General features: G+C 35.2%; 1 protein-coding gene across 3 annotated transcripts; it reads left to right on the top strand.

The window, feature by feature from the left end:
- The first annotated feature begins 31 nt into the window (after window positions 1–31).
- On the top strand, window positions 32–27,979 carry MMUT (methylmalonyl-CoA mutase). Of its 3 annotated transcripts, none has more exons than XM_036868848.1 (13): window positions 32–210; window positions 3,895–4,319; window positions 5,522–5,889; window positions 9,381–9,538; window positions 10,055–10,226; window positions 11,505–11,753; window positions 14,817–14,928; window positions 16,016–16,131; window positions 17,992–18,107; window positions 19,707–19,838; window positions 20,993–21,140; window positions 23,525–23,692; window positions 27,502–27,758. In XM_036868848.1, the coding sequence occupies exons 2-13, from the start codon at window positions 3,935–3,937 to the stop codon at window positions 27,628–27,630; spliced, it is 2,253 nt and encodes a 750-aa protein (XP_036724743.1). In that variant the 5' UTR covers window positions 32–210; window positions 3,895–3,934; the 3' UTR covers window positions 27,631–27,758. The 3 variants fall into 3 exon arrangements, with proteins under 3 accessions (XP_036724743.1, XP_036724744.1, XP_036724745.1); XM_036868849.1 differs by having other exon boundaries at window positions 59–234; XM_036868850.1 differs by lacking the exon at window positions 32–210 and having other exon boundaries at window positions 4,310–4,410; window positions 27,502–27,979.

The following is a 27,979-nucleotide window of genomic DNA, read 5'->3' on the forward strand; positions in this document are numbered from 1 at the left end:
GCGCCCCTAACGTCATCGGGAGCGCTCCCGCGAGAGCGCAATGAGATTGGCTGGAAAGAGGGTGGTGTCGGCCTACGCCCACGTCCCGTCCCGCTGGCCTTTGCGTTTGCTTGGTCGCAGGCCCAGCTTTGGGGACCTTTTACTTGTAGGGCTGGGGCGCCGAGGTCCAGCCGTCCTCTCCCGCATCCGCGGTCCGAGATAGGCCGACCCGTGAGTAAGACCGTGCACCTTGAGGCACGTCAGCCTTTCAAATCCCTCCATTCTTCAGACTCCTCTCTCCCCCCTTACCTGTCCTCTGAGCCTCGGTCCTTTCCCTCCTCCCAACCTCCCAACTTTCTCCTTCTTTACTTTACGACCGGGAAGGGATCCCACTCTCCTCTACTTGCTTCTTAGGTTTAGATTCTCCACCGACCGCTCTCTTTCAGCGAGGGGGAGTCCGGAGGTACTGCAGGATAGAAGGTGCCTTTAATGTCCCAGAGGCCATGTCGCCATCTTCCTTGGCCCCCCCAGGCACCCCGAAGTTTCTCTAGGCCGAGGGCGATTGTAGATTTCACAGGGATGTGCTGGCTTCACAGCTGCCTCGCGTCTAGGCCGCGGTGATTGTGAGGGTTTTTTTGTAAGAGGTGGCGGGAGTGGAAGTGTCTTTCTGTGTACAGATGAAGGTAAGGTTGAGAGGGGGAAAGACAGGTCTAAGTTGACATGAAAGTGTAAATTACTAACTTGTTCTCATTTTTATCTTGAAAGTGCAATCCTTCATAAGCTCGAAACTCAATTATCTGTTTGTGAATTTGTGTCGCATTTAAAATCATTTGATGATTTTCTCCCAGTATTTTCTTATGGTTAATGATTTATTTATGCTAATAGTACATTTAATTGGCATGCTGTATGCTGTCCTCTCCAAGCTAGCTTTTCTTGAAGTATTAGTGCGGAACCACATGTAAACAAACTTGGAAGTTATTTGATTTAGAGCTGTATGTAGGTGTTTTACCCATATTTTTTGAGGGTGTGGGGTCAGGCTTGCTTCATCGTTGCTCTTTAATACATTCTAACCGTCAATAACTTATTATATTTGCTTTGCATGTTGCTTCTTTGGATGCTGAAGCCTCTCTTGATGGATATGAGAAGAATGCAGAAATCCTGTTGCCATCAGCAGAAGTTGTGTTCTTATCTAAAAGTGATGTCTATTTCCAACCGTTACCAATTTGCCATGCGATTTTAGGAAGTCACTTATATAGGGCTCTTTCCTATCATTTATCCAGGTTTAGAAAAGCCCTACCTGTATTTTGTGTGAAATGAGTTTGATATTATCTGTCTGCAATCTAGTCTCAGGCAGTTTTCAGATTACTTTTTATATCATTACTACCCTAATGGTTCAGTTATAAATTAATTATTTTTCTCACCCACCTTTTAAGCTGGTACCTGTAGTTTATGGCTCACAAGAACTTGGATGACAAGGACCCCATGGATTTAATAGAATAAAAATCATTATAGTTAAAAAAAAAATAGGAATTGTTTTTGTTGTATTTCTGTTTCGACTTTGTTCTATGCACTTTTTAACTAGTTGAACACATTGCATGTATAGTTTTTTATCTTTCACTTAATACTTTTTGAGCCTATCTCCTTTTTTAAGAAACCGTGCATAACATATTTTAAATTTTAACTTACGTATAATATACTTACAGATAAGTGCACATATCATAATTGTAAAATTTGAGGAATTTCCACAAACTGAACACATCTTTGTAATAGGAATTCAGATCAAGACCATCACCCCAAAGCTCCTTTCTTGCTCCCTTTCTCTCCTAGTCACCATACGTAACCACTCTTCTGACTTCTGACATCAAAGATTAGTTTTGCTGAAGTCCTAAACATATTTTAATAGCTATATAAAATTCTGTAATTTGTATATACTGTAATTCACTTATTTCTTCATTGTTAGACAGTAATGATTCTAAGTTTTCTTTACTACAAGTAAAACTATAGGGAACATGTATTTTTTTTTTTTAATTATTATTTAGTTATTTATTTATTTATCTTTGGCTGTGTTGGGTCTTCGTTTCTGTGCATGGGCTTTCTCTAGTTGCGGCAAGCGGGGGCCACTCTTCATCGCGGTGCGTGGGCCTTTCACTATCGTGGCCTCTCTTGTTGCGGAGCACAGGCTCCAGACGCGCAGGCTCAGCAGTTGTGGCTCACGGGCCTAGTCGCTCCGCGGCATGTGGGATCCTCCCAGAACAGGGCTCGAACCCGTGTCCCCTGCATTGGCAGGCAGACTCTCAACCACTGCGCCACCAGGGAAGCCCCGGGAACATGTATTTTATCTAGTAACTTTACCAGGACTGATGGCCCTCAGTGGAATGGCATAATCATTTCAGAGACTTTTTGTGCATATTGCCAGTTTGCTTTTGGAAATAGTTAAATCAGTTAATACTCCCACCAGTGGATTGTCTTTTGTTTCACAACTCCCTAACAAATGTTGGTTATTCTTATTTTCTTTTAAGCTCCACTAAATTGATAGGTAAGAAATAGTATGGAAAATAGAATTTTAGGCTCACTTTGCTGTTGCCTTATCTACTACATGGCATGATGACTATATTGATAAAATTTGCAACTCAAAATCTTTTAAAATACTAGGCTCTACATATTGAGACTATATGACTCTGACAAGGATTTAGTAATTCAGGTGAACAGTTACTGCTTTTCTGTGTGGAATTTTGATCAAGCCACTTTATTTCTGTATTTCTCTGGACTTTAATTTCTACATCTGTAAAATGATGAAATCGGACTTAGTTACCTAAAATGATGAAAAAGACTCTGCTAATTATCAGGAATGTACAACTCTGATGTTGGATCAGTTTATAGAATAGAGGAGAATATATACAGTATATGAAATTTTATATACGTGTGTTTTGCATAAACATAAAACATATATAAAGAAATATGTTTTATATGAACATAAAAAAAAACAACGTTCTAATATATTGTAGTGTGGGAGATGATAAATGTATAAGGAGGGAAACAGAGCTCTGTGGTATGGATTACTGAAGAGGCCATTTAGCTGAGCTTGTAGTTTCAGGGACAGGCTGTGAGTATATTAGTTAAATGCTTCCTAGGTTTAAATGCTAGCTCTTCCGTGCCTCAGTTTCCTCATCTGTAAAATGGGGATAATATTAGTACCTATTTCTTGGTGCTGTTTCGAGGATTAAAATTGCTGCTCTACATAAAGTCCTTAAGGAGTGCCTGTCACATAGAAAGCCCCGCATACTGGAGGTGATGCTTTAGCCAAAGAAGAGCATCTAGGTCGATGGAAGAGCAAGAGCATGTCACGGAACTTTGACGTATGCAGGGAACTGTAGATAAGCCAGTATTTCTAGAACACAAAATGTGTAGAGGTCAAAGACAGAGGTGATTCTGAGAGATAAGCGGGGATCAGGTCGTGGGGGCCTTGAATACCTGTTTCGTTCACCACTTTTTTCTCCAGCGTCCAATGCTGCCTGTCATAAAGTAGGTGTTAAATGAAAACCTTTTGAATGAAAAAGTTAGTTAGGAGGCTATGCTCAATCCTCTACGTGATGCAGAGCCTTTGAAAAATTTTAAGAGAAGTGTGATACATGATCATGTTTTCATTGGCGTCAGTGTGTGGAGTGGATGAGAGGTGGTAAGGTTGGTCGGTAAAACCAACTAAGAGTCTCTTGAGGAAGAGGACTAGAACTAGAACAATGATAGCAGTTATGGAAAAGAGGGACCAGAGTTAAAAAATATCAGGTGGAGGGAGCAGCAGAGGAGAAGAGATGAAATCATACTAATATACCCTTTCTTTTTCTTTTCCCTTTTCACCAAAAGCTCCTATTTTACTGCTCTCTTATAAATACATATGCACTGTGTTTCTTTTTCTAGGTCAGTCCTTGTTCCTGTTGGGTGTTTTCCATGCTCCATCATGTTGAGGGCTAAGAGTCGGCTTTTTTTGCTTTCACCTCATCACCTGAAGCAGCTGAAAGAGTCATCAGGCTCCAGGCTTATATGGCAGCGACTTCTGCATCAGCAACACCCCCTTCACCCAGAATGGGCTGCCCTGGCTAAAAAGCAGCTGAAAGGCAAAAACCCGGAAGAACTAATATGGCACACCCCAGAGGGGATCTCCATAAAGCCTCTATATTCCAGCAGGGATACCAAGGACTTACCTGAAGAACTTCCAGGAGTAAAGCCATTCACACGTGGGCCGTATCCCACCATGTACACCTTTAGGCCCTGGACCATCCGCCAGTATGCTGGTTTTAGTACTGTGGAAGAGAGCAATAAGTTCTATAAGGACAATATTAAGGGTGAGATTTTAGTGAGACGTAATATTTATGGTCAAACATACACTTCCTCATCTTGGTTTTTTTGAAGGGAGGCTGGTTAATCTCTATAAAGGTAATAGTCACTTTATAATTTTGTAGTTAAGGCTATACTCTGAAAAAAATGTTTTTCAACTTCCATGGTCAAAAAGATAGATGACCCAGAATAAAGTGCTAAATTCTTGAGAGTAAACAATACTTACATGCACATTGTGTAAAAGGAATTAGGTGAAGTGAAGTTGTATGAAGAAAAGAGACCTTGGCTTTCTTTGCCTTTGAGAAGCTTTTACTTAAAACCGTCAGGATAGGAATTGGAGGGGAAAATGGTTTAAGTGATGGCCAAAGAAAGGAATAAACAAATGATCATGTACAAATTTCAGTTTTTTGCATGGTTTTCATAATTCTATTTCCCATAATATTTGAATGGTCAAGACAAGAACAAAAATAAATAAGCGAGCATACAAATACTAAATTATGTTAACTATATACAAACAGCCATATGTTTTCGTGAATCTTAAATATATTTCTATCAAAAATTGTTAAGATAGGGCTTCACTGGTAGCACAGTGGTTAAGAATCCACCTGCCATTGCAGGGGACATGAGTTCGAGCCCTGGTCTGGGAAGATCCCACATACCACGCGGAGCACAACTAGGCCCGTGCCCCACAACTACTGAGCCTGTGCTCTAGAGCCTGCGAGCCACAACTGCTGAGCCTGCGTGCCACAACTACTGAAGCCCACGGGCCTAGAGCCTGTGCTCCACAACAAGAGAAGCCACCACAATGAGAAGCCTGCGCGCCGCAACGAAGAGTAGCCCCTGCTCACAGCAACTAGAGAAAGCCCGCGGGCAGCAACGAAGACCCAACGCAGCCAAAAATAAATTAAAAATAAAAAAAAAAACATTAAGATAAAATCTTGAGATGGACATGAGATATATGACATGTTTGGTTCCATCTATCCTTTATTATAGTGAAGTCTGGAATTCACTTTGTGCATTTTAGCACATGGGAAACAGCAGACTTTTAGTAAGAAATAAAGTATTTTATTTAAGTTTGTTTTGAGCATAAAAAATGTTTATTATAAAAGTATAATGTGATGAGATGAATCAACACTAAGTAGTGTTAAAGAAAATCAATTTACTTTGATGCCAGACTCTAATCCTACATTATTTTTCTTTATATATTTAGCCGGTCAGCAGGGATTATCAGTTGCCTTTGATCTGGCAACTCATCGTGGCTATGATTCAGACAACCCTCGAGTTCGTGGTGATGTTGGAATGGCTGGAGTTGCTATTGACACTGTGGAAGATACCAAAATTCTTTTCAATGGAATTCCTTTAGAAAAAATGTCAGTTTCCATGACCATGAATGGAGCAGTTATTCCAGTTCTTGCAACTTTTATAGTAACTGGGGAAGAACAAGGTGTACCTAAAGAGAAACTTACTGGTACAATCCAAAATGATATACTAAAGGAGTTCATGGTCAGAAATACTTACATTTTTCCTCCAGAACCATCCATGAAAATTATTGCTGACATCTTCCAGTATACAGCAAAGGTATCCTTTGTGGTTCTTATAGATTTTGCTGTAGTTCTTTGAATGTAGGAATTTTTATAAAATGCCATAGCCTAATTTGAATTTGGTAATTGAGTCAGAGTAATAGTTGTAGTATAGAGTCAGGGTGTGGGTTTTGTGTTTATGTGTGTGTATTGTTAGTTTTTAGTTTTTGGTCTTTAATGTACTAGTTTTATGGTCTGTCATTACCTATGGGACTCTGGGCAGTAGACATTTATTGTATTTTCTTTATTGTTAAAATTTTTATTCTCTGATATTTGTTAGAATCAGGGAGGGCTTATAATTTACACTTCTTTTATTTCTCCCCAAAGTTCAGATTCAGCTGTGAATAGACACTGGTGTCAGACAGATGGGGATCAAAATATTAGCTTTATTTCTGCAAAAAACTGGATTAGAAGATAACGCTTATATCTGCAACCACAATGAGGTCCCTAATATTTCACCCCTGAACTAGGTTCATTTTCCCAAGATTGGTGGGAAAATAAGGTTCTTGTAGTATCCCTATATTAGCAATCCTTCTACAGAGAAACATAAAGCTTCTTCATTTCCTCTGAGTAATTCATTTATATTTTCCCCCATCATTCCCATTTTACTTTTTGCTGGCAATGCTTTCTTCTTACCTACCTTAAAATTAGACCATTATTTCATAGCAAAGGGCAAATCTCTTCTCCATCATCAAACCTTTTTTTTAATCTCTTTACCTCTTGTAATTGCTGTTATCTCAGAACTCTTGCTAGCATTGCCTGCTCTCCTCATTTGATAAACTTTATACTTTTCAATTTTATTGCTTTTCATAGATTCCATCTGCTCACATGAATTGTATAGAATACACGCCTATCACCTTTTTCAATTTCAAGAACACATGCACAGGAGGATTGATTTGAGCAGTATATGACAAACACACACACATACACAAATAGCAGTAGCTTTAACTAAATAGGAGTCAATTCTGTTTCAACTAAAAAAAGTTGGAAGGTAGACTCAGGGTCTTGGTTGTATGGAAACACTGCAGTCGTGAGGATTCCAGCCTCCTTTCATTTGGCTTCTCTATTGTTTGTGTGCCAGCTCATGATTAAGGAAGTAGGTGGGCCGGCTGTGTTTGTGTGGGGAGAGGGACCTAGCCCCTCTGATTAAAGGTGAACTTCCAGAAGGAACAAACCAAACTTCCACTTATATCTCAGTGGACACAAAGAGAGAAGATTGGAAATGTAGAACACTTTGGCACTGACTGTATGGTTCAGGTACAAGAGGAGAGTGGAGAATGGCTATTGGAGTGGATAGTACCAGTCTGCTGTTATGTACTTGGGCATTTAACCTTGTGAAACACTAATGTCATCTGCAAGTTCAAAATTGCTTTATATAATCTTTCATATAAGTGATAAAAGTGCCAGTTTCAGATATTGATCAAGTATGTTATTTGAAGTAACTAAACTTTTATGTTGTTCCTCTAAAAAATATTTAGTTGTGACAAAATACACATAGCATAAAAATTACCATCTTAATCTTTTCCAAGTATACAGTTCAGTGGCTTTAAGTACATTCACATTGTTGTGCAACCATCACCACCATCCATCTCCAGAATTCTTTACATCTTGCAAAACTGAAACTCTGTACCTATTAAATAATGACTTTCCATTCTCCCCTTCCTTCAGCCCCTGGCAACCACCATTCTACCTTGTGTTTCTATGAATATGACTACTCTAAGTACCTCATATAAGTGGAATCATACAGTATTTGTCTTTTTGTGTTTGGCTTATTTCACTTAGCGTAATGCCCTTAAATTGCATCCATTTTATAGACTGTTTCAGAATTTACTTCCTTTTTTTTTTTTAATTTATTTATTTTATTTATTTATTTTTGGCTGCGTTGGGTCTTTGTTGCTGTATGCGGGCTTTCTCTAGTTGCGGTGAGCGGGGGCTACTCTACATTGGGGTGCGTGGGCTCCTCATTGCAGTGGCTTCTCTTGTTGCTGAGCACGGGCTCTAGGCACGCAGGCTTCAGTAGTTGTGGCTCGTGGGCTCAGTAGTTGTGGCTCGTGGGCTCTAGAGTGCAGGCTCGGTAGTTGTGGCTCACGGGCTTAGTTGCTCCACAGCAAGTGGGATCTTCCCAGATCAGGTCTTGAACCCATGTCCCCTGCATTGGCAGGCGGATTCTTAACCACTGCACCACCAGGGAAGCCCAGAATTTACTTCCTTTTAAAGGCTGAATAATATTCCAATGTTCCCAGTGTTTCTACTATTCTTAAAAAAATTTCTGCTATTAAACTCCTCTCAGTAGAGAAGCACATGTTTGTTTCCTTCTCGTTTGTAACTCCAAATATATTCAAGTAGTCTCTCAATTCCATGTAATTCAATCCCCTTATTGCTTTTGTGATGAACATTTTTCAAGAACTCTTGGTTAGTTATAAATAAAATATTTGCAAATGTAAAATACAGATAATCCATACCATACACTAACAACAGCTAACTTTTTTTGAATACTTATTGTGTACTGGCATAATACTGTACTAAGTTGTTTAGATGAATCGTTTCTTTTAATCCTGCAACAATTCCATGAGGAAGGTAGAGTTATTATCTATTTTATAGTTTAGGAAACCAAGGGACAACAAGGTTGAGAAACTTGCCTACAGTCTTCTGGCTAGTTAAGTGACATGACTAGAATTTGAGCACTCTGACTTGAGTCCATGTTCTGAACCAACTGTAATGAGTGTCTGATTTAGTTTTTATTATTTTATCTTTGGTTAATTCTTGGAAGGATAATAGTTTTTTGGTTCTGCAGGTTCTGTGTGATATGTACCCCACCTAACGTGACATTTTAGGGGGATAGTGGATTAGTGGTTGTGGTAGAAGGAACCTGTCTGAATTATCCTTAGCATTAAATGTCACAGTAAATCAAACTGAAATCTTTGATTTTTAAGTCATGCATTTTTTCCTGTTTTGATATACAGTACTAGCACTGAATCATTTTCTTTTTTTACCCACTGTGTACTTATGCATATTCAATGAGTTCATTCAAATAAGATAATTAATAACTAGTTAATAATAATTAAATTTATACATCTTCAGCAGATTCTCCCAAAGGTTTGAGGTCTTAGGACCTCTTATGAGGTCGAAGTCATGAGTTTGGAATTAAAGATGTCATCATTCAGTTCTTGGGCCAAAGGTTACATTCCTAACCTCAGCCAGCTAATTTCAGAGTTTAACTTTTGGTGCTAAATGATGGTTGGTGATTCTTTTTCACTAGAAAAATAAAACAGGTACAGTCCTTACAGTGGTTCATTGGATCAGCCATTTTAATTGGAAAGTGAATTGAATGTAACTAAACATTAAATATTTTCAGTTAATATTATGAACTAATTAGTATATCTGAATCGAATATCATTTTAAAATAATATTGTCTTTTAGAAGATAGATTTAATAGAACCTTTCTTATACTTTTATTTACAGTTGTATTTTTTTTATTATTTTATATAGCACATGCCAAAATTTAATTCAATTTCAATTAGTGGATACCATATGCAGGAAGCAGGGGCTGATGCCATTCTGGAACTGGCCTATACTGTAGCAGATGGGTTGGAGTACTGTAGAACTGGACTCCAAGCTGGGCTGACAATTGATGAATTTGCACCAAGGTGAGTAAATTAAACTCCAGTATTGCCTCAACATTAAGGAAGTTCACAGGACCATTTTATGAGTGTATAGCAAAATATATTGATAAAAATGAATTTGTATATATACATATACCAGATTTTTTTTTTATGTTTTATCTGAGTGATAAAGAGGGAATAAGCCAATACTGTTTATAATTAAAATTCAGAATTAAATTTGACTGTACTTCTTGGTAAATTAGAGGAATTTTGGCCCCTGCTGTTCAGAGAACACAATTAACCGGCACATTTGACAAATAATATTAAAATGTAAATATGGTTTTCAAGACAGATTTGCTTTTGTTCTTTTAATATTTCCATTTTAAAATACAGAAGTCATCTATTATTACAGGTTTAAGGTTACTGAAGTACATATGCTTTGATTTTAATTCAAACTAAGTTGTTTGAAATTAAAATCTGAGCTTTTTGTGTGTATGTGTGTGTGTGTGTGATACAATTAATTTCCATTTTATAATCAAATTCTGGACTTTACTATTTTAGGTTGTCTTTCTTCTGGGGAATTGGGATGAACTTTTATATGGAAATAGCAAAAATGAGAGCTGGGAGAAGACTCTGGGCTCACTTAATAGAGAAAATGTTTAAGCCTAAAAACTCTAAATCTCTTCTTCTAAGAGCACATTGCCAGACATCAGGATGGTCACTTACTGAGCAAGTATGTATAACATTTAAAGTGTAGAATTTTAGTAAAGTCATATATTTTCTTCTAAGCAACTTGGCATGGTCAAGAAACAGATTTAAGAACTTATCTGCTAATATTTGAAAATCATAATTATTCTGAAGTGTAACTCATATTTGTTTTTACACAAATTATAATAAATAAATAAAATTGGCCCCCTCTAGTGGTTAACAATATAAAATCATTTAAATCTTAGCTTACATATAAGGCTGTGTATTTTATTTTTTTAAAAGTAAAAAAATGTGAAGATGAGGAAGAAGTACAAATTATAATTTAAGTAATATTGTCTTAAATAATTTTAATGGTTAAAATTCTTAACACAAAACTTCCTCATTAAAATTTGATTTTATACCTACAAATTTTTTTACTATAGTTGTGTTTAAATAAGCATGCATGCAAACAAGCCATTTAAAAACTATTATCACTTGGGTAATCTATTTAAATTTCATTTCATTAAAAAATTATGTGGTGGTGATCTTTTTTAACATGCATTTTCTTTCCATATTAAATTATTTTGATACATTAAAATAATTTATAACTTTAAAGTTACATTGCTTTTATAAATTTAAAACAAATATAAACTAGTAGTCTCCCTATTAAATATGATTTCAGTTACTTATAATGGAGAAATATAGATTTCAGAGTTGGAAAGAACTTTAGTAATTGTTTTTGACTTAGCCTCCTCATTTTTACAGCTAAGGAAGCTGAAGTTCAGAAAGGTCCAATGACTTGCCCAAATCACAGTTAGGAACAGAATGAACTAGAAGTCATATTTCTTGTCTCATAGTCCATTGTTCATCTGTTTTATTAATCGTTTATTAATAAATCATTGCCAGTTTTGTGCACCTCATTAGGGTAGATACTTCAAGGTATACAATAATTAGGAGATAGTGAATTATGAAATGAAGTATGTTAATTATCTAAGTAGAGAAAGTATACACTCATGATGCACATATAGAAGACTATTTAGGCAATACAAAAATAAGCACAACAAATACTTCATTTTTCAGATGATTATAAGAGGCGATGTTTTAGTGCCTAAGCACAGACTAGATCCTTTGGCTCTTAATCCTAAGTCTGGTTTGTTTACTAATTTGTCTAAATTTATTAGATATTCTGAAAACTAATACAGACTTTGGCAAAGAAAGTATGCATCAGCCACTGCTTAATCATTGTCATCTTTTACGGCTGCAATATATATCAATTGTTGGCCTTGTTTTGTTTTGGTTTTTTGCCTTTTACTAAATGTTTTAGGATCCTTACAATAACATCATTCGTACCGCAGTAGAAGCAATGGCAGCAGTGTTTGGAGGAACTCAGTCTTTGCACACAAATTCTTTTGATGAAGCCCTGGGTTTGCCAACTGTGAAAAGTGCTCGAATTGCCAGGAACACGCAAATCATTATTCAAGAAGAATCTGGGATTCCTAAAGTGGCTGATCCTTGGGGAGGTTCATATATGATGGAATCTCTCACAAATGATGTTTATGACGCTGCCTTGAAGGTCAGTTTCTCCTCTTTGAAACTTTGTTTATAAGATTTACAGATTTATAAAGATTTATAGATTTTTGATTTATAAATCAAATCATTTATAGATTTATATCAAGATTTATAAAGTGTTTCAGAGAAAAGGGAATTTTAGATTTGACTTTATAGTATTTAAAACTGAAACTTAATTTAAAAATACATTTGTATTTGTATTAAAGTATTTTATTTCAAAGAGTTAAAAAGACAACTAATGTTAAAAGACTATAACAAAAAAGCAGTCCTTTCTCCTCCACTTGCTTGTTTTCCTGCTTCCTTGAGTCAGCTACATCTTTTTGTTTGTTTTTATCTCCATGTTTTAAAATTACATGTATATACTGTTTGTTCTAATTCAATCAATTTTAGACCTTATCTACTGCTTTGCTAGTATGGTAGCTTAGTATTTTAGCTGGATCTTGTCCCTTCTTTCCTTTGTCCCATATTACCAATATAATTATATCTCAATGTAAATCCTTCCTGAAGTCCTCTATATTCTCATTTGATTTAGACTGGTTTCTCTCTAGACCATTGCTGTCCTTGACCTTCCCTTTGTCATTATTGTCAGAATCCTTTTCACCTCTGCTATGTTGTATCTGTGTCCTGAATCCTGTCTCTTTGTTGATTATCCCTTGTTATTTTGAAACACATCTTATGGGAACCTCCTAAAAATGGCGCATGGGAGATGAATTAGTTGAAACTTTGGATGTTTGAAACTGTCTTTTTTCTACTTTCATATTTAATTGATAGTCTGGGTTTGAAATTTTTCATTTGGGAGTTTGTAAGCAAATTTGTAAGCATTCACCTACTTTTTATTCTAGCTTTCAGTATTTCTGTTCAGAAATCTGATGCTATTCTCACTCAGGATGTTTCTTTCTGAAAGTTTCAGGATCTCTTCTTTATTTTTGTGTTGATGTACCTTGGTGTGTGTATTTTTTCCTGCACTGTCCCCTTTGGTGGACATTTTTCACCTGGCCCCTTTTTCATGTTATCATAGCTCTGGGAAATTTGTCATGTATTATTTTTTTGATAATTTCTCTCCACTCATTATCCTTTGGTTTCTCTTTTTAGAACTTATGGTTATCAGGTAAGGACCGCCTTAAATGATTTCTGACATTTTTATCTGTTCTATAATGCATCTTTGAGTTTTTGTTCTGGTTTTTTGGAGAGTCATCACCTTTATCTTTCTACTTAAATACTTTAAAATTTATATATCGTATTTTTAATTTCTGAGAGCTCATTTTTGTTTTCTAATTTTTCCTCTTGCATTCATACTAGTTGTTTCATTATTACAGAATCTCTTCCTCTTTTTCTGAGGATATTATATTTTTTGAAGTTTTCTTTTATATCCTGTATTGTCACTGTTTCCTCTGTGTGCCTTTTTGTTTGCAGTCTTATCATTCAGAATGTAGGTTTTTGTTTCAGTAAGACATCTTATTCTTGCCTCTCCCTGTACTTGATGTTTCATAGTCCATTGCTTCTCTAGTTCAGTAAATTTTGGTTTTCCTGACAAAATGGGAGAGAGGTAGTTGCAAATTCTCAAGTAGTCCCCTTCTTTTTAGCTTCCTAGAAGAGTCTTGGCTTCTTTTGAATCTAGTACAGGTTCTTCTTTCTTGAATCCATCAGCAGAAAGCCAGTTTGACCTTGCTCCTATCTACGAAATCGTATTCCATTCCACCATCCATTTTCCACTGTCTCATGTATATATGAGGCTGTGATTGAAGGTTTAGGTGTTTCTTGATGTCAGTAATGCTAGAGTTATATCATTACTCTGCTGCTCAAATTGAAAAATAAAATGGCATTTTGAGATGTACTTTTTAGAGTATTTATGTAACCACAAAAACTTTATTTATGTAATTAAAAATAAAAATTACAGAATTAGTGTTATCATTAGTTGGCTTCTAAGACTTGAGCGAGAGATTTTTGTGTTTTCCAAAATATGCTTGTTAGTTTTTCTGTTGTCTTTTTAAATAATTTTAAACACAGAATGTCTTTTTTCTTATTGATATAATTGGCATATTAACACTGTATTAGTTTGTATACAACATAAGGATTTAATATATGTATATATTGTGAAAGGATTATCAGAATAAGTTTAGTTAACATCCATTACTACACACAGTTACAGATATTTTTTCTTGTGATGAGAACTTTTTTTTTTTTTTTTTTATTAATTTATTTATTTTTGGCTGTGTTGGGTCTTCGTTTCTGTGCGAGGGCTTCCTCTAGTTGTGGCGAGTGGGGGCCACTCTTCATCGTGGTGCGCGGACCTCTCACTATCGTGACCTCTCTTGTTGCGGAGCACAGGCTCCAGACGCGCAGGCTCAGTAGTTGTGGCTCACGGGCCTAGTTGCTCCGTGGCATGTGGGATCCTCCCAGACCAGGGCTCGAACCCGTGTCCCCTGCATTAGCAGGCAGATTCTCAACCACCGCGCCACCAGGGAAGCCCCATGAGAACTTTTAAGATCTATCTCTTAGCAACTTTCAAATATATAATACAGCATTATTATTATTATTACTTTTTATATTTCAGCTTACTTTTTTTTTTTTTAAACTTTGGTTTATTTATTTTATTTATTTATGGCTGTGTTGGGTCTTCATTTCTATGCGAGGGCTTTCTCTAGTTGTGGCAAGTGGGGGCCACTCTTCATTGCGGTGCACGGGCCTCTCACTGTCGCAGCCTCTCTCGTTGTGGAGCACAGGCTCCAGACGCGCAGGCTCAGTAATTGTGGCTCACGGGCCTAGTTGCTCCGCGGCATGCGGGATCGTCCCAGACCAGGGCTTGAACCCATGTCCCCTGCATTGGCAGGCAGATTCTCAACCACTGCGCCACCAGGGAAGCCCCCTAATACAGCATTATTAACTCCGCAGAATTTCTAATTAATGCTCTGTTGTTAATTCTTTTCTTATGAAACATTAAATTTACCACTAAAATAGTTTATGATTTTATTAACATTAGTAATTATATAACATAACACATTTGTATTGTTTATTAAAATATTTTTGTCTTCTCTTCTAGTTTTATTAATCTGTTTTTCCTTGTTAGCTCATTAATGAAATTGAAGAGATGGGTGGAATGGCCAAAGCTGTAGCAGAGGGAATACCTAAACTTCGAATCGAAGAATGTGCTGCCCGAAGACAAGCTAGAATAGATTCTGGTAAGATAAAGTAGAAAAGTTTATATGTGAAATCCAGTATTTAAAAAGAAATATTAATTTCTGTTTGAAGATAACATATAAAGTTAGTAAAACAAAAATTATAGAAAAATGAAACTTGGATAAAATGTTTCTCATGAATCTGTATGTATCTATCTCTGTGTTTGTATTTTTGCATGCCTGGATGCACATGAGCAAACACATGTAGAAAGTATGTGTGGAGGTTTGCCCATTTATTATGTGTATATATGTGGGTAGATATCTCCACCATTTTGAAGATGACATTATTATTGGTCATTGTGCTCTGCATTGGACTATTCATTTATTTATTCATTCAATCAGCCAGTACTTTTTTAGTCTTTAGTATTTGAGACACTGTGCTATGTCTGGGCATACAACTGTGAATGGGACAGACATGGTCTCTACACCCTAGAGCTTACATTTTGGTAAGAGAGAGAGAGAAAATGAACAAGTAAACAAATAAATAGACAAAATAGTTATGGATTATGGTAAGTTTTATGAAGAAAATAAGAAAAGAGGTATATCCTGAGGTAGGATATACCTCTTTTCTTGGCGAGATGTCTTTAGCTAGAGTAATAATCTAGTAGTTTGAGGCAAAATATATTTATAGTGTTAAAGAAGTATAATTTGTAATTCTGGTTTATCACTTATAGATTTTAAAGGTATTTTTTGTTTAAAAGTGATTGGCTGTAAGAGGATTCAAGAAAATATTAGAAAAGCCATTGCATGTTTGTCTTCTACCTCATAAATCTTAGTTGGTAGCTGCTACTACAGTTTTAATTTCGTAGTGTTAGAAGAGAGTTTATCAGAAACTCTGGGAAAGCATATAGTTTGGGTGAATAATCAAAGCCCTCCCTTACAGAGATTCTGATATATACCTGTCTTTTCCCCTCCTATCCCCATTCCATATTGGTATTCACTGATCTATATTGAAATTTCATTAAGAGTAAGAATACTACTTAAAAATATCAAACTTATAAGGAAAATATGTGTGGTGATCAGAGCATTACTGTTAGACAGTTATTTGTGAATAGAATCTACATATTATTTTCCTCTGGGAGATTAACAGGTTCTGAAGTAATTGTTGGAGTAAATAAGTACCAGTTGGAAAAAGAAGAATCTGTGGATGTTCTGGCAATTGATAATACTTCAGTGCGTAACAAGCAGATTGAAAAACTTAAGAAGGTAATAACAGCTATCATATTTTGAGCGTTTTCTGTGTGCTGGGCACTGTCCAAGCCCTCACGCTGTCCTGCTGCATTGTTAGAACCACCATATGAAGTGTGTATTATTTCCCAACATTTTAAAGGTAAGGAAACTAAAGATAAGGGAGATGGAGTAACTTGCCCAGGATAAATAATTAAGCATCCAAGACTCAAATCTCTAAGTCTGTTGACACCAAACACTCATGTTTTTAATCATGATATCTGCCTCTGTGAAACTTATACGTTCTTATTAAAAACCACACCATAATAATAATGTCTCCTATAATTTACACATTTGAAGTAAGGCTTAGATGATTATATAACTCACTCAAAGTTAAAAACAAAATTAAGTTCAGAGTCCATATTTGAACCCAGGTCTTCTCACTGTAATTTATTTCCATGTTCCTGATACTACTATGAAAGAATCATTTGCTTTCAATTTAAAAAAAAAATTCAAATATATTTGAATAGTGCTTTAGTAAGATACAGTTTAGAATGAAAGATATTTAGATTGAAACTAGAGAACTGTTTTAACTTTTAATTTCCAGTTTCTCACTGAGATGAACCAAAGTATATAAAATACTAAAATAGATAAAACATATTAATTCTTACTGCTGTAACCTATATATTTCTATTGTATGAATCTACTTTGGTCTCTTAATCTCTGGCTTTAGTAATTACTGCTATTTCTAAGGCAGGAAAGTTGAAATTCCTTAATGGTTTTCTCTGTTAACTTTCCCTATGATTGTTTAAGATAGGACTTTTTTCCCCTCAGTTCAGATGTTCTTTAAGAATCCAGTAGACTTTGTCCAGTTAGACTGTATGTGTAACTTTCAACTTCCATTTGTTTTTTCTATTAGAGTTAATGGCAGATGTTTAATGATATTATTTCCTTTTTCACCCTCATTCAGGAGATAATGACTCCTCTCCCACATTTTTGTCATTTTTTAAAGGGTCCTATTTAGGATGTAGCATTATATTTCCAGTGGTCACAAAAGTCTCAATATTTATTGTATTTGGAAAACTGCTTTTTTCCTCACTTGTACTTAAACTCTCTTAAACGCACAGCTTGAGGGCATCCACTTACCATAAATGATATCTACCTTATTTTGGGTAAGAGTGAGAAATTCAATAATGATAATGGATTTGGGTTCCTCCTTGCCTTTAATATAAATTTTCTAACCCACCTCTGCTTATAGATATGATATAATTTTAGTGGCATCTTAGGCAGTATCATATTTTAGACTTCTTTACAGGTGGTGAAAACTTGTAAAAAATTGGATTTTAGGTAACTTTGTTTAGGCAGGTTGTTAGCAGAGCAGAATAGAGCTAAGACCCAAGGGAAAATGTTTTTGACTACACTTTTCATTGTCTTTCTCTCTCTTTTGCAGTATTTCTCATTGTCTCTGTCTCTCTTTTTCTCTCGGGATTATTTTTAAGTAGAATAGCGATATACATACATATTATTACCAGTAGACTATTAATTAGCTAAGGGAAACTTAAAATATAACTAAAATATTCCCTAAGTTGTAATCTATTAAGTAGCATGTACTACTTGGGAGGGTCAGCACTATTATTTATTATTGCCCTGCTTGTTTCTGAATTATCAGTGTTATACAGAATTTAGTATTATTTTAGGAAGTCCTTAAATGTTGAGGGAATGAATAAATGTAATGAATATCAATGCTAGGATACATATTATTCTCTTCTATTTTTTTCTTTTGTTTTTAAAGTTAGGATTATGGAACAATTTCCATATGATATAAATAAGAGTATAATCTGATCTCTGTTTTATTCCCTAATCACATAAATGGTCCCTTTCCTTACCCTTTTCTGTAAGGTCAAATCCAGCAGGGATCAAGCTTTGGCTGAGCGGTGTCTCAGTGCCCTGACTGCATGTGCTGCCAGTGGAGATGGGAATATTCTCGCTCTTGCAGTAGATGCAACTCGTGCAAGGTAAGGATATGTAAGTTTGGAGATTTCCAAATCCTAAAAGTTGACCAGTTTAGTTTTTCAGGGTGTACTTAAATAAAAGCCTGATTCTATAAACCATGTGAGCCTAAAAGAAAATATTGGAAACCAAAAAAAAAAAATTCTTGTTTTTCTTAAACATCTGTGCATTTAAAACATTCATACATTTTGAATGGAGTGTATTAATATTCGTGTATTTCCCTGTGGCTCAGGACATTCGAAGCTATTATAATAAACCTGTGTCACTGATTTGCAGGTTGAAGTTTGATATACTTTCAAGGATAGGGAGACATTATTATGTTGGACAGTAATCAAACCTGCCCTTTGTCCAAGCTGGACAGTATCTCTGTCTTCCAAGACTGTGTACTATGTAGACATCTCTGAAAAGATAGTCCAGCATAAAGGCAGTCAGTGCTTTGCCTTACAGAACATGCAGAAAAGCAAGTGACACAAAAACTTTTCTCCCAATATACGATAATGTCACTAAATAAATTATTTTTGCTTTTATTGTTTATTGCTTAATATAATGGACTTTTAAGTTGTTTCAAGTGCTTAAGGGATGGAGTGAATAGTATATTGGTTGTTTTTTTGTTTGTTTTTCAGTTTTAATTTTTTTTTTTTTTTTTTTTAGTTTTAATTTCTTAAAAGAAATAAGATGACTTCTCTACTTAAAATCCTTCAGTGGTCTCCCAGTCCTTTTAAATTAAAACCTAATCTTACCATGGCCTGCAAGACTGCTGGATATGATCCTTGCCTACCTCTCTGACCTTGTCTTATCCTACTTCCTTTGTTATGCTGTGTACCAATGTCCTTCTTTCTATTTTTAGAACATAAAACTTGTTTTCCTACTTCTCAGAGCCTCTGCATTTAGCATTTCCTTTTCAAACACTTTTCCCTCTTAAGTTCCCTTGCGTGTCTCTTTCTCATCATTTAGGTCTTAGTTCAGAAGCTGTATCTTCATATCTTCAGTATCCCTAAAACATTTTTCCCAAACACCTCATTCCATTTTGCCTATTTTAGTGTCTTTATAGTACTTATTACCATAAAATTATCTTATTAATTTATTTGTTTGTTAGTGCATTATCTGTATTCCCTGACTAGATGATAAATTCTGCAAGAGCGGGTACTTTTGGTTTTTTTTTTGGTCTTACTTATCACTGTATCTCTAGCACTTAGCAGTGCTTGGCCCATATTAGGCACTCAAGACATGTTGAATGAATTAATAACCAAATGGAATATGCTAAAAGATTTACTTTTTATCAAAAAATATCAGTAGGAATATTGCTCTTTGCCCATTTGTATTGTTAAGCAGTGAATTATTCAGTAACCTTTAGATACTTGTCTATTAGTAGTTTTTAGGTCATTCGGTCATTTTTCAGTAAAGGCATTCAGAATCATTTTTTTTATAAGTATTCTGAGGAAAGATCCTATCATGAATGCAGTAGAAAGCATTCGGATTTAGATTTTTGACAGCCTATTTTTGACTTAGGTAAGAAAATATGTCTAATTATATTGAATGTTAAGTTAAATAAATATTTTTATCCCAAGTAATGATGTTAACAGAACTTCCATTTAATATTTTAGATGTACAGTTGGAGAAATCACAGATGCCATGAAAAAGGTATTTGGTGAGCATAAAGCTAGTGATCGTATGGTGAGTGGAGCCTATCGCCAGGAATTTGGAGAAAGTAAAGAGATATCATTTGCTATCAAGAGGTAATATGTGAGATTTCTTAAACCAGAATGTCATCTTTTCTGTTAACACAATCCCCATGAATCGACGGAGGGCTTAATTTTTTCACATACCACTGGAAAATATTTGACTTGTACTTTCCTCTTAATCTGTAGCTTTACTAAAATAATATTTTGAACTTTCACCACAGTCCCCTTTAGGAGTTTCTCATTTCAAGCATATGTTTGTTTAACTAACATTGATATTGCTTCATATCCTCCAGGTACTTAGATTTCAATCTCCTTACGATGGTACATTTTCATATTTTCTGAAGTTTTATTTACATTGTTTAATTGCTCAAATAATTATAAAATCTTACTTTTCCTATTTGAAAGTAAATATTTGGTTGCCATCTGTGCATAAATTAAAATCACTCGTCACTGGACTGACAGTAAATAACTGTCAAACATGATTTGGAAATATGAATTAATATAAATTGATCATGCTTCTGAAGTGTGAGTAGTAGCTTCTTGATGATTGGTTTTCTCAACCACTGTAATAAATTTTCCATGAAAAATATTATGTCACTACTCATATATGAGATAAATATCAAAACAACCAAGGTGAAAGTCATCGAAATGGAACATTTTTTTTTCTTTTAACAAAAATAAATTTGTTTCTTCGTGCTTTTTCATCTGAGGCGTAAATTTATTGATTTAAGCAAGCAAGTATTTTGATTATACATTAAGATACCACATTGAGGTCACCTTGGGGGAGTTCACACTTGTGAAGGGTAAGTGAGATATGGACAGTTCAAAACAGCTAGGAGTCATGTATATGTACAAATACTTCTGAAGGCATTTTTTAGTTTATATTTAACTATTTCTGCATATTGTACTCTGGGGACTATCTTAAGTTGTAACGTTGTTATTTCCTTATCTTGCTTCACTGTGATGTTCTCAGTGTTACAGGCTTACAGTCTGTGCCATCTTTCAAATTTTTTTCTAAGGGGGGAGATGGTAAACATACTCAGGCTTTAATGGAGTTCTTAATGTGAAACAGAGATATTAACAAAATATGAGTAAACAGATTAGATGTTTTAAATAAACTTGAAAGATTTACTGCAAATAAATTAGAGTCTTATATCTTACCTTTGGACAATTAATATATAACTGTTGTATTTTAAAATGTTCCTTAGGGTTCAGAAATTCATGGAATGTGAAGGTCGTAGACCTCGTCTTCTTGTGGCAAAAATGGGACAAGATGGACATGACAGAGGAGCAAAAGTTATTGCTACAGGATTTGCTGATCTTGGTTTTGATGTGGATATTGGTCCTCTTTTTCAGGTATTGAAAATTGTTGGGAGGAATTTCAAGTACTATTGCTACATACTGCGGATAGGTCAACTGGAATGAAGACTAAAGAGTATTCATTGCATTTTCACCGGGAAAGAAGTAAATCTTCCTGAAGAGGCCCAGCCTTTATAGAGTCTCCCATAAGAGTTTTCCCATTTGGGATTTTAAAATACTACTCTAGAGAGGCTAGAAGAAATTGTTACTATAAAGAGTTAGCACAGACTTCTGGAAATATGTCCTGAACTGTGTTGGTAGATAAATATGTAAATGTGTTTAGAGTCTTAGGCGTTTAAGGTGGGTTTTGTTAAGAATCTCAAATATGTTTCAGATTAAACAAATAGTATACACTGTATTTAGATTGCTTTCAGTCTTCCTCTAAGTTGAATACTTTCCCATTCTACTTTTTTACTTACATTTTGCTGTCCTTTTGCTTTAGTTTGTTTGTGTGTTTGTTTTAAATAGTGATCAAATATAATGCATTTTCAACATTTAGTGGTTAGCTTTTGGGAAATAATTTTTCATAAAATAAAAGAATTTTTAAAAATTGTTGTCAGCCATTGGCATCTAAAGGAATTTCTCAAATAACCAAAAGTTTATTTCCCCATTATATACCATCTGCAAAAATATAATTTGTCTTTTAGTACCACCAACTTTGTTACCATAATTCTGCATCATTAAAATAAAAACTTATCTGTGGCTGAAGGTACAATCATGCAGTTCTCTGATGACTGATTTAATTAAAATTAGATTTGATGTTTTTAAAATTGCAACATTTGATCATTTAAAATACAGTTTAATTTATATAAACATAAGGCATGGAACTGAATTGTTTAAATGGAATTTTTTAATATAAATGTATTTATTTATTTATCTATGGCTACTTTGGGTCTTTGTTGCTGCACGCGGGCTTTCTCTAGTTGCAGCGAGCGGGGGCTACTCTTCGTTGCGGTGCACAAGCTTTTCACTGCAGTGGCTTCTCTTGTTGCAGAGCACGGGCTCTAGGCACGCGGGCTTCAGTAGTTGTGGCATGCGGGCTCAGTAGTTGTGGATCTTGGGCTGTAGAGGGCAAGCTCAGTAGTTGTGGCGTATGGGCTTAGCTGTTCCTCAGCATGTGGGATCTTCCCAGACCAGGGCTCGAAGCCATGTCCCCTGCATTGGCAGGCAGATTCTTAACCACTGTGCCACAAGGGAAGTCCCTAAATGGAATTTTAATCTAATCAATTTTGGTAGCATGGATGATATGAGTAACAAATCATGCTTAAATTAAATGTCTTACCTCTAAGAAATCAATAGCAGGAATATGCACATTTTTAAAGGTTTTAATTTCGTGTGTTAATATTTTTCACAGACTCAAGGTTTTACCAATATGTTGTGTGACTTACCTAGAGATCTTCTTGAATGTGGCTCCATTACTGAGTATAGAATCTTTTGTTTCTGCACTAAAATTATGAGCCTTAAAATCTTGCCAACTCAGAAAATTGACAGATTTTGATAGTATTTTTAGTGCTTATAATTTTGCAGTGGTTTCTCAGGTGGCCTTATCCTTCCCAGTTGTCTCAATTTACATTATATTTACAATGAGAAACTTGTAGGTACTTTTTATATGAAATGATTTAAATACATGTGTATAGTATCAAAGCAATGTCACGGACTCATTACAGAGCAGATATTATCTTTGGTAATTCAATTCATAATTGAATGTTTGAAAACATCCTTTATGATTCTATATCCCAATGGTTAAATTAGTTAATAAATGAGAGGCATGCCCTCCTTGGCACTGTCCTTTCTCTTGTTTATGCACTTTCCTGGGTGCTGTAGCCCCTTAACTAGTTTCTATAGTTCTCACCTTATTTTGCTCCATATATTACTGTTAATTCCGTGTTTCCATGGGAGAATGAGGTCCTGGAGCTTCCTAGTCCACCATCTTGTTCTTTCCTATTCTATTTTAAAACCTAAGGCTCACTTTTTCATGTTGCATTTTATTTTCAGTCTTTTACTTCTTTATAAACCCTATGCCATGTTACCTCTCAGTAAATGTTGATAGTGAAGACAACAGATGTATTTTTTAAAAATTATAATGAAGAGATAATATATATTTTGCCTATATTTCTACTTTATCTTGAACATTTTGGGGGGGACTATATTTTGGTGTAACTTAAATCTAATTGATAGTTTGTAGTGCTAGAAGCAGATATAGCCCTGGTGTTTATTATAATAATTGGATGAGTTAGTGTTTGATGGTGAAGTATGAAGTTATATTCACTTCAAGATTTTTAATGAGGAAAATCTTGGAATGTTGATTGAAGTAGTATAACACTTTAGAAACACATTTAGGGATAAATAATGGTTTGTCTCTTTACTTTTGAATTGTTCAGACTCCCCGGGAAGTGGCCCAGCAGGCTGTGGATGCAGATGTTCATGCTGTGGGTGTGAGCACACTCGCTGCTGGGCATAAGACCCTGGTTCCTGAGCTCATCAAGGAACTCAGCGCCCTTGGACGGCCGGATATTCTCGTCATGTGTGGGGGGGTGATACCACCACAGGTATTGTTCATCGCCTACATTTTCTAGTACCATGATGGGAAACCTGAGTAGCTTATTCATAGTTCTTTAATTTTCTATATACTTTCTCTAAAAATTTGTTGCAGATTTAGAGCCAAATCATTTCCTAGGTCAGTTACTAAGTAAATTCTATAAAAGTGATCCATGTTGTTTTCTATTCAGACTATATTATAATTCAATATGCATAATTTGATTTAATAATATATAATGCTGTATGAGAGAGTTGCCTCCCTACAAACTAGTCACCTAGTTAGAGATCTATCTTCTTTATATTCAATAAGCAATGATGGAGAAGGAACAGGATAAAAGTAATAAAATCTCACAACTGGAGTAGCGAAAAATGGTGAACACACAGTGACTATATCAGCCCCTCCCAAGAGATAGAGTGAGCACCCCTTGTCCTAGCAGTGGAGCCAGTCCTTTAGTCAGTCAGTCGGTAGCACTTACTTCTGTTGTTTTAGAGTCACTGCCTTGTCCATTTCCTGCCTGTTCCCATCCCTAAATGTTGCCTTAACTCAGCACTGTATAAATTACATGGTCCTGTAAGAGCCCCTTTTTCATGAAGCTAATTTGATTGGGGTATAGTTTTCTTAGAGACAAAAATACCTAATTCAGACAAAAATGGAGTCAGCCTGTCCTAAAAATTATTGGCTGAATGGGGCAGAGGTGGATTCTTGAACAAAAAGGTAGATCCTCTTAGGAAAGGAGAAATGGATGCTAGGTAACAATAATGTCAATTAATTTATTAAGGGGGCAGGGACACCTTCCTGATAAGTTAAAATAGTTAAGATATAAATTGAGTCTATTTCCAATTTAATTTTTAATTATATCAAATTTTCTTTTTCTACTAAGAATGGAAAAAGTATTGAGTTACAAGAACTTTACATGAAACTGCTCCTAAGTAAATGATTCATACATACTATAAAGGCCTCACCACTATATAGCAGGAATCTGTCAGTGACATGTGACCTTGTGCCCATGTCTACAATTGTTTTCCCTCCATTACAACTCAGAATATAAAATAATGAATTTATACACTACTTAGGAAATGAAAAAATACACATATGTATGAGGTTGTGAGATTGGTGACAATGTGGGGCTGGCGACCAAGCTGTGTATTACTTATTCTTTCTAACAACACAATACTTAATGTGGTACAGTCAACACAAAACTGCTTTTGTTAGCACATTTGCTCTTATCTTCATAAATATAGTTTACTATTTGGGAATATAAAGGGCTTTTTAGTCTTTATTGCTGTCTGTCTGTGGAATACTTCTATCTATATTGCAGTTTTAGAGTCTACAATCCCTAAGCTCTTGGGCATGATATTAAAATTTAAGAACCAAAATAATTAGGCAGCACAAAATACTGGCATTGAAATATGAATTGAGAAGAAATGCAGGCCTGTTATATAAGTGAGCTGACATTTTCAAGAAATATATTTCGTATAAGTCTCTGGATATTTAAATTACCTAGAACATCTGTAGGTGTTTGCCATACTTTTTTCCCCATGAGTTTAAAGACTAAGGATCATATTCTATAATGACACACTTGTGTGTTAACATGGGTATCCTTTATAATATAATTATATATCAGTTAACACCCATGCATTTTTCTCATTATTTGTTTTCAGTAAATATATAAAATGTTGCTATTATTCAACTGAAAGTCTCTTAGATTTTAGATTAGAAAGCACTAATATATGGCGGTTAATCAGAATGATTGAGCCATTGCCATTGTGGAGCTTATAGCAGTAAGATGTTAAGTGCCATTGCAGAATTATGGTATTACAAGAATATTATAAGGAAATAATAGAGATAGAAAAGAAGTAGCTGGGGGATAATTAGCATGACCATGTAATGAATCATCCAATGTGATCACTTTTAAGAATGAAAATGAGTACTACTAAAAAGGGTGCTGCAAAAATAATCCAGTTAAAAAATGGACAGAAGATCTAAATAGATGTCGACAGGTGCATGAAAAGATGCTCAACATCACTAATTATCAAGGAAGTGCAAATCAAAACCGCGAGATATCACCTCATATCTATTAGAATGGCTATCATCAAAAAGACAAGAAATAACAAGCATCGTCAAGGATGTGTAGGAAAGGGAACCCTTGTGCACTGTTGGTAGGAATGTAAATTGGTGCAGCCACTATGGAAAACAATATAGAGACTTTTCAAAAAGTTAAAAATAGAAGTACATATGATCCAGCAATTCCAATACTGGATATTTATCTGAAGAAAACAAAAACAGTGACTTGAAAGATATATGCACCCCCATGTTCATAGCAGCATTATTTACAATAACCAAGACATGGAAATAACCTAAGCGTCCATCAGTGGGTGAATGGGCAAAGAAAATGTGATACACACACACACACACACACACACACACACACACACACACGCACACACAGAGGAATATTATTCAGCCATTAAAAAAAATGAAATCTTGCCATATACGACAACATGGGTGGATCATGAGGGCATTATGCTAAGTGAAATAAGTCAGACAGAGAAACAACAAATACCACATGATCTTACTTATATGGAGAAGAACAGGTTGGTGGTTTGCCAGAGGCAGTGGTAGAGGGTGGGTGAAATGGGTGAAGGGGGCCAAAAGGTACAAACTGTCAATTATAAAATAAATAAGTCTTGGGTATATGTGTACAGTATGGTGACCATAGTTAATAGTACCGTACTGCATATTTGAAAGTTACTAAGAGAGTAGTATGTAAGTAAGTAGTACCTTAGAGACTAAGGACATAGTACTGAGTAACTAAGAGAGTTACCAAGAGTAACCACAGTTACTAACCACAGTTAGTTAGTAACCACAGTTACTCAGTGTGTTACAGAGTTTTAAGTATAAATCTTAAAAGTTCTAAACTCAAAAGTGCACACACAAAAAATTGTGTAACTAGGGTGACAGATGTTAACTAGACCTACTGGTGATCATCTTGCAGTATATACACATATTGAATCATTAAGTTGTATACCTGAAACTAATATTATGTGTCAATTATACCTCAATAATAAAAAAAAAAAGACTCATGGGAAAAAAAAAAAGCTGTTGCAACAGTAAGCACAAACCAGAATGTCCTGGAAATATGATCACCCTAGTGGATGAGGATCAGGACTTTAAAGCACGTCCTAAACTTGATACAGCTACAAATATTCTGCTGTTAAAACAGTCTAAAGCCTGGAGCAGTATTTGTGCCCTGGGAATCTTTTCACTCAAACTTTGTATAAAACTAACAAACAGCAGCAGCAACAACAGAGAATTTTTTTAAATGAGTTAATTTTCATTTCTAGAAAATCGAATTCCATCATGAAGCCAAATTCAAAGTACTACACCATTCACTAGCTGTAGACAAAATTACCTTGGAGGAAATAAATAGCCTTGTAAATTTAAAGCTATAATGTGTTGCTAAATTTAACACAAATAATGGCAAGTAGTAAAAATTTAGGTGAGAGAAAATTATGGTTTAGGGCTCAGAAGTTCTCAGTTGGTGGACCATACAGCTTCCCACCACGAACAACACACTGGGGTGTTTGGAAAATGGGCGGGATGTCTTTTGTTCTTTTAATGTCTTGGAGTACTAACGGTGGTGCTAGTGGCAGTCCCAATCAAGGAAGAAGTTTTCAGCCCCAAATGCCAAGAGTGTATCGGATGAGAAAGCTTGGGGCGTTGGGGATAAAGAAGAAACGACAGCATTCATTGTCCTTTTGTTTCATTTTCTTGAAATTAGAAATATTGTCTGTTCTACTAATTAAATTCTTTCAACAGGATTATGAATTTCTGTTTAAAGTTGGTGTTTCCAATGTATTTGGTCCTGGGACTCGAATTCCAAAGGCTGCCGTTCAAGTGCTTGATGATATTGAGAAGTGTTTGGAAAAGAAGCAACAATCTATATAACATCCTGTTTTTGTTTTAGCTTTCTAAACTGTTCTTTCACTAATGATCAAAGAAGCCACATCTTCAAATTATTCAACACCTAATATGTGCTTTCCTGAAAGCTTTACATTCAAGTACCTGACTTATAAGAATGTTGTTATGCTATAAGGGTGTATGTATAGTTTCACTTTAATTTTAATTTTAAAAATTAAAAAAAAATCCTTAAAAACTCTCTATAAAATTATCCTTAAAAACTCTCTATAACATATGCTCAATACTTTGTCAGAAACTCTAGACAAAGGTATTATTTTTTTTAATTGTGATATTTATTTGAAAGATTTCTTATAAACCTATTTACTTTTTATTTTAA

The sequence above is a fragment of the Balaenoptera musculus genome, chromosome 11 (assembly GCF_009873245.2).
Source record: "Balaenoptera musculus isolate JJ_BM4_2016_0621 chromosome 11, mBalMus1.pri.v3, whole genome shotgun sequence".
In the NCBI taxonomy this organism is placed as follows: Eukaryota; Metazoa; Chordata; class Mammalia; order Artiodactyla; family Balaenopteridae; genus Balaenoptera; species Balaenoptera musculus.

Bases quoted from the DNA above. Each gene is read 5' to 3' on its own strand.
- MMUT (XM_036868848.1), top strand. From the start codon at position 3,935: ATGTTGAGGGCTAAGAGTCGGCTTTTTTTGCTTTCACCTCATCACCTG. The intron at 18,108-19,706 runs GTAAGGATATGT...TTAATATTTTAG, and splicing joins GTAGATGCAACTCGTGCAAG to ATGTACAGTTGGAGAAATCA. The intron at 23,693-27,501 runs GTATTGTTCATC...TTCTTTCAACAG, and splicing joins GGGGGGTGATACCACCACAG to GATTATGAATTTCTGTTTAA.